Raw genomic sequence first — 7,526 nt, forward strand, 5'->3', positions numbered from 1 at the left:
TTGGCCTTAATGCTGCAGAAGATTCACATATGTGCTTATAAGCAGGGAGGTCTGAAATAAAACTACTGCGAATGACACCCAGTGATCACTTAACAATTGATGTGTAAAACAATTTTCAGCACGAAACAGATTGTCACGCGCTAATTTAACCTCATGGGTTCAGATTTTGGGTATGGTCTATTGCTTTAGTTACTTTATTTTAATCACATGGGCAAAAACACCAGTATGGATATTGGCATAAGATGAATGACAGGATACTAAAATGAAGCATATAATCTGTAAGATAATGACAAGAAATCTCTCCCATGTCAAGCAACAACAGCTGCATCCTTCAATTGGATATTTTGGGCTTATTTCTTAAAGTGTGATGTAAACAGACAATGTGAAAATAAAAAGTCAACCAGCTGCTTCAGAATGTACTGCTGGTTTGTGCATTAAAAACTGGTTTAACAAATTAAATGATCTGACAACATGAAAATTAAATGCATTTGCACTAATGTTTTTTTTTTTTTGCACTTTGTATCGCACCACGTCGATAATATTCTTGTACATGCATACGACACCATGCGATATGATGCATGTGCCAAGGATTTGCAGAAGCAATATTTGAACTGGTACGTACATAGTGCAAAGCCAATGAGAAATAATGACTTAAACGGTTGGGTGAGTGCCGCTGACGAAAAACAGGAAAATGGATTGGTGACGTGTATCAAAAGATCTATTTCAGTTAGCAGTCCTACTGTCGATTACAAAACAGACAACGTCATTTTGCAGCATCTTACGTTAACACCGGCAAATAATAGTCAGGGAGCCTTACCGGCGGTCACTATCCATGGTGCTGAAACGCCTTGTGTGCTGCCCGAGGGGAGAAGCGGGGGTACGCATACTCCGGACAGTTCTTCTGGTGCTGCAAATGAGTTCAGGTGCAAGTGCAATTGCAAACAGCAAAATTATGCGCAAGAAGGATTCTCTTTGCAGTTACTTTTAACAGCGGATGGTGGCGAGGAAAATGCTGCCGAATAACTCCTACAAGCAGCTGAGTTTGGAGGACAGCCTTTACTTTATGAATTCGTCTGGGAACGACACACAGGGCGAATCTCAAGGCAGCGCAATCCTCATCTCCTTTATTTACTCGGTCGTGTGCTTGGTGGGGCTGTGTGGGAACTCTATGGTAATCTATGTGATCTTCAGGTATGCGAAAATGAAGACGGCGACCAACATTTACATTTTAAATCTGGCGATCGCGGACGAGTTATTGATGCTGAGTGTGCCTTTTTTGGTGACTTCGTCTCTGCTCCACCACTGGCCGTTTGGCTCGCTTTTGTGCCGACTTGTCCTAAGTGTTGATGCTATTAATATGTTTACCAGTATATATTGCCTTACAGTGTTGAGCATAGACCGTTACATTGCTGTGGTGCACCCCATCAAAGCTGCCAGATACCGAAGACCTACCATAGCCAAGATAGTCAACATGGGGGTTTGGATGTTCTCTATTGTAGTAATTTTGCCCATTATAATATTTTCCACGACAGCGCCAAATTCGGATGGCTCAGTTGCCTGCAACATGCAGATGCCGAAGCCGGTGCGACAGTGGATGGCTGTATTTGTGATCTATGCCTTTTTAATGGGCTTTCTGTTCCCAGTCATTGCTATATGCCTGTGCTATATTCTCATCATTTTTAAGATGAGAGTGGTCGCCTTGAAGGCGGGCTGGCAACAGCGCAAAAAGTCCGAGCGCAAGATAACTCTGATGGTGATGATGGTGGTGACAGTATTTGTGATCTGCTGGATGCCCTTCCACATCGTCCAGCTTGTGAACGTCTTCGTGGGGCGACACAACGCGACCGTCAGCCAGCTCGCTGTTATTTTAGGCTACGCCAACAGTTGCGCTAATCCAATTCTCTATGGATTCCTGTCGGACAATTTCAAGCGCTCTTTCCAAAGGATCTTGTGCCTCCGATGGATGGACAACGCCACGGAAGAGCCCATTGATTACTATGCCACAGCCCTGAAAAGTCGCGGCTATAGTGTGGATGAATTTCAGCCCGATAATATGGAGTCGGACAGCGCTTACAGGAATGGTACCTGCACCTCAAGAACCACTACATTGTAGCCAGACCAGTTAATTAATGTAATCATTATGTGTTTTAATGTCCTTATTGCATTATTCCATATGGGTAACGCCGTTTCTGTCTTTTTTATTAACGTAATTAAATTGTGTCATTAAAATAGCGCGTAAATGATTTCTTTCTATTAGTAATGAACTTGCTTTAATAGCCTACCTTGTTCTCAAACAAGTAGCGAATGAAGAAATATGTGTCTTATTCTGTGTGAACAGGTATTTATTATAAAACTAATAATGTTTTGGCATTGAAATAGTTTGCCGACTTTGGAAAACGGGGAAACATCGCACCTTTATTTTGGGAACCGCGACTGAACATAATTTGCAATTAACACTTAAATATAAAACGCTCACAGCTTGACGTGGTTTAACATCTCAAAACAACAAGGAAAACAAAAACTCTCATTCTTTACTGGTCATAAATACTGTCTATTGTTAAAGGCATGTTACTATAGTCGAAACACAACAGTAGGCTATAAAACTGGGCAAAGAATGCAGAGTCTGCAACGCACGCAGGAAAACCACAAGGAGGAGACAAGGCGAACATTGCAACTTGCATTTTTATCTGCTAAAAAAAGAACTTAAAACCGTCTCGGCATTTTTCTTCCATCTTTCCACTTGTGGTATATCTATAGAAAGAGAAAAATCAACGTTGAATATAATATTATTTTTGTACACATTATAAATGTTACTGAACATAAACACACATACATATGTATTGGGGAATTAGTGAAAACCTGTTGTAGGCAATAAAAAAGGCTATTTTACAGATAATTAATCATGGCAATGGTATGAAACATTCTGTTAGCCTAAAACCAAAATCCATAGCACTGGAATGTTGGAATACTTTACTAACCTACAAGTGAGTAAAAGGAAAACTAAAAAAAGGACGAACATTCTCGATGAAGGATCTCGAGGAAGGTTAATTACAAATAAAGTCACCTGAGAGACAGTTCATTTGAGAAAACAATATTTCCCCAGGTCGCTGTTTTAGAAAATGAGACCTAAGTTGATTCTGTATACTCGGTTACTACGGAGAAGAGAAGGCTTATGGAGAATGTTATGCTTTTCTCTTTCGATTACTATTGCATGCTTATGACCAGTAAACTGAGAGGGAAAGTTGGGTTTCCTAAGTCGTTGCTGTTTTGGTACATTTTTTTTGACGTTTAGTGTTTTTGAACACTTATCAAAACTTATAAATATCAAAAACATTTTGGAAAAGGTGATGACTTGAGCAATACCTAGATAAAATACTTATTTAAGTACAAAAAGATAAAAGGCAATTCAGAAAAAGGAAGTGGGTGTGTGACTTCATACCACTTTTAATGACAGGAAATAGTTTGTGTGGCTCCATCGCTCCGCACTAAAGGCGCTCGTGTCTTCATGACGTACACACTGCACTTTTGAGTATCAGTGAACAAAGCGTTTCAAGTCCAACCTTTGGCTGAAGATTTTCTTCTGTTGATACTTGTTTCACATATATTTTTTTTAGTCCAAACATGAATTATTTTAATGCAACCAGGACTGTATTATCCGCATATACTGATTTTTTACATGCCGAGATCATTTTCGATTACACATAATGGGGTATATTATTAAAAACTATTATTGCTTGCAATTTAGTTATGCTCCTTAGGTAAGATTCATTGCTGTTACAAATGCAACTCAAAAGCCAATGTTATTTACCATCCCAGTGAGTTAATCGCTTTTGCAATCGACTGAGAATGTTTTATTAAGAAACTGCAAATGGTAATTTTGAACTTTTCTTGAAAACAATGTTTAGATCAGTAAGGCCTACAGCTCACACAAATTTATCAGAATTCGGTTCAACCAGATTTAACACATGTAAACATCAACATACGGAAAAGTTAAAAGAAATAACGAATTTATGTCATAATAAATTAATAAAATTATAAATTTTGACCAAACCTATGTCCGTGCCATTGATATATTGAGTTTATGGAATTTCTTATACATAACCTGAGTGTGTGTTGTAATATACATTTTTATTTTACATTATTTTACACTTCTTGGTTGCTTAGTTAGAACATCGCTTGCTGGCACAATATGTACAGTAGTCATTCTGTTCCAAGCAAAAGTAAATAAACAAATATTTACCGAAAGGAAGATAAGCCTGATCAGTACTGGAAAAATGCAGAAATGCCTGGAGATTCTTGAAACATGAAATATTTTGTGAAACACCTTTTTGACAAGCAATAACACCAGCTGTTTGAATGGTATGAGTTTTATACAGACTCATTGAGCTAGATGCATAGTACCAGTGAAAATTTTGAGTACATCTGCTAGAAAAGTTAAAAAGCACATTAAGATATAAAAAACATAAGGAATGCTAAAGCAGTAGTCATGGAAATTTTTAATTGTTTCTAAGTCTTGTATTCCTCAAAATAACCACCAATTGGCTGGTTAACAGCTTCACAAACATGAAGCAAATTTCATCGTGGAGTCTCCTGATGCATTTCCCCCTGCTCAGCTTCAGTGGTTCCCGGAGTCTCAGGCTGCCTGTAGGTTGCTTTGCTGTGACTCTTCAGGCCAGCTCAGCCCATACACCTTTTTGGGAATGAGGTTTGGAGCCTGGCCAGGTCATCAGTTTGAATTGTCCTTCAGTTTCCATCTTCCCCTCTTCTTGAACAATTGTGTGTGTTTGGGTCATTATCTTGCAGAAAAATGAAGAACTGCCTAATCTGCAGTCGCCTTGGCAGGACATGTCTCTGAAATATGTCAGGATAAGCATGCTGCTTGGGATTGCCATGGCGATGATAAAGATGATGAAGCAGCTGCAAACATCTATCTGCCTCCTCCCCTCTTGACAGTGGGACCTATATTTGCAGAAATGAAGTCATCAACTCTGCAACTTACAAATACCTGTATCCTTCCTACTATCCTTCTTCCAACCACTTATATTACTCTGGGTTCCAGCGAGGTTTGGAACAATTCCATACAAAGAAGACACAAGATGGGAAGACACCCTGGATGGCATGCCAGTCCATCCACACATAAGTGCATAATCAAGCATGGATAATCAATCCACTGGAGCTTGGAGGCTCCAGTTAGGCTAAATGTCTTTGCATTGTGGGAGAAACCCAGAGTATGTGGAAGAATCTGGCACAACATGAGAAGAACAATCAAACTCCTCACACACAGGTTGGGATGCAAACAACCAATCCTGGAGGTGTGAGGCACCAGTGATGCCCTCAGAATCACTAGGCTATCTTCTCACAAAGACACCGATTCTGATTCATTTGTACATAAGACCTATTAATTAATAGACAAATGTTATAATATTATGATAATACTTTCAAGCAGACATACCCACACTTTGGACTGGTATTAAACTTCATTTTAGCAATTACTGAAAATGTGCTATACATATACATAAAAATGCACGTTAATATTAATTTTGCACATCTAAACTATAACAATGTCTTTTCTGTAACATTAGATTAAGTTATACAGTCATCATTATTTAACAATAATGATTGTAACTAATGCTACAATTTTAATGAAAAGGAATGCAAAACAAAAGTCATTTACCCATGAATAAGCTTCTCAGCTCAGGTCTGTTTTTTCAGCTTCTTAAGATGTCTTTTTCGTTCAACTGCTCCTCAGAATCTCTCTCTTTTAGATCAACCGACTCTTTGGACTTGGGCCCCTTGGGCCCCTTTTTCCCCTTGCAGTTCTTCGTCCTCCTGATGAGGCAGCATTTGACAATGACCAAGATGACAATCACCAAAAGAACCAGTACTGACAGCCCTATCAACACAGGCATGAAAACACTAAGTTTGCTGTGCTGAATCTCACTGGACTCAACGGCTGTGACCATTCTCAGAGTAGTGGTGGATGGAGTATTGTTCTTCACAGGAGGCTGTACAGACAGAATGAAATCAGAGGAATCTGTGGGGTTAGTTCTGGGAAGCAAACCGGCTCTTCCTTTATTTGAGGTTCCATTTTTGTCAGGATTTGTACTTCTTTCTTCCGAGACCTTCTTACAAACAAACTTTTGTTTCGTGTTACATTTTTTCTCCTCAAACCCCCAGTCAGTAATGCTGTTTCCGCTGTACTCCACAGACAGTGATCCACACAATATGTTTAAGCAGGTTTGTCTAGGTTGGTACCTCCATTTTTTAACATCTGACAGGGAACTGTTGTTTACCGTCCACACAAATCCAAACAAAGGCTGTCCTTTTTCGAAACATTGCACTTTGAATTTCTTCAGACCGATCCAGAAACTGAAATTCCCCTTCGAATGCAGTGCGCGGGACACAGCTGGAAGAATGCCGCTCTTAACTTCTTCCATGCTACTCATGTCTGTCAGAAATCCAGAGTCTTGACACATAATAAAAGCATCATTAAAACTGGCTTCTTCATTGTGAACGAAGAAATTTACAGCATGCTGGCAGTGAACTCTGATGAAAAACATCAAGAAAATGCAGAGCTTCATTTTCCTTTCCCAGTGAGTTTCACTGCACTCACACAGCTGCCTGGCCTGCTGTGAGCTTCTTCCAGATCACACTGGCTGCCACAGCTTGCAATTTTTTGCTTTCTCCACTAATTCTGGGAGGTGCTTTAATGGCAGTGAACACGGGAAGTGTGCTTCGATTAGATAAAACTGTCCACTTCCACAAAATGGGGGGAAGTAGGGAGACATTATAAAAATGAGATCACTTATTAGGAGACAAATATCACACAATGGGCATTTAAAGAAACAGTCACTCTAGGGGGAAAATGCTGCAGCAAACAGTTATTAATACAGTGTGAGTACTGCACGCTTGCTATGTGGGGTGAGGGGAACCGGTGTCAGCTTCCCATTCTATTCTACCATTGGAGGATCAAAATTTACGCAATTAAAGTTAGCACCATCAAAGAAATAATAATGCATTATTGCTTCAAAGCCGCAGTTTTCTAAGATAAATTACTGTTTTTTTTGTTATTATTATTATTATTATTAAATTATTTCATTATAGAAAATGTTACGGAGAATTTATTGAAGCTGTGCCGTTATTCATAGTACATTGTGTGCTGTGTGTTTTCATTCGAGGGCTTCTTTCATTAAAAGAAAACTAATTTATGAAGCTCTGTAAAAATGCAAACTGAATTAAATATAAAAATATACTGAAATATAAAACCAAAAAGTAACCAAAATTTTAAAAAGTGTTAAAATAAAAAATTATGGAAAATAGGAACTAAAATTACCTTTGAGCAAAAGAGTTCCCTGTGGGCCGGGGATCCGGACTGACATAGAGCGGCATAGTACAGGTCACTTAGGTCCTTAGCTACTGTGTGTCCATTTCAGGATATGGTGAAACAAACACTGAATTGGTGGATTGTGAAAGCAAAGAGCCTCCACCCAAGATTATATGTCAATATATTACATGCTGGGCTGGCC

General features: G+C 39.1%; 2 protein-coding genes across 2 annotated transcripts; one reads left to right on the top strand and one right to left on the bottom strand.

Annotated features, from left to right (window-relative positions):
* The first annotated feature begins 604 nt into the window (after positions 1 to 604).
* Positions 605 to 3,647, top strand: sstr1a (somatostatin receptor 1a). The gene has a single exon (XM_048974172.1). The coding sequence runs from the start codon at positions 995 to 997 to the stop codon at positions 2,111 to 2,113; it is 1,119 nt and encodes a 372-aa protein (XP_048830129.1). The 5' UTR covers positions 605 to 994; the 3' UTR covers positions 2,114 to 3,647.
* Positions 3,648 to 4,107: 460 nt separating this feature from the next.
* On the bottom strand, positions 4,108 to 7,033 carry clec14a (C-type lectin domain containing 14A). Its single transcript, XM_048974182.1, has 2 exons — positions 5,675 to 7,033; positions 4,108 to 4,959 (listed from the first exon to the last, which is right to left on the bottom strand). The coding sequence occupies exon 1, from the start codon at positions 6,579 to 6,581 to the stop codon at positions 5,709 to 5,711; it is 873 nt and encodes a 290-aa protein (XP_048830139.1). The 5' UTR covers positions 6,582 to 7,033; the 3' UTR covers positions 4,108 to 4,959; positions 5,675 to 5,708.
* Between the last annotated feature and the right edge of the window lie 493 nt (positions 7,034 to 7,526).

Source organism: Brienomyrus brachyistius, chromosome 14, assembly GCF_023856365.1.
Source record: "Brienomyrus brachyistius isolate T26 chromosome 14, BBRACH_0.4, whole genome shotgun sequence".
In the NCBI taxonomy this organism is placed as follows: Eukaryota; Metazoa; Chordata; class Actinopteri; order Osteoglossiformes; family Mormyridae; genus Brienomyrus; species Brienomyrus brachyistius.

Excerpts from the sequence above, each read along its gene's own strand:
- sstr1a (XM_048974172.1), top strand. The coding sequence starts at position 995 with ATGGTGGCGAGGAAAATGCTGCCGAATAACTCCTACAAGCAGCTGAGT.
- clec14a (XM_048974182.1), bottom strand. The coding sequence starts at position 6,581 with ATGAAGCTCTGCATTTTCTTGATGTTTTTCATCAGAGTTCACTGCCAG.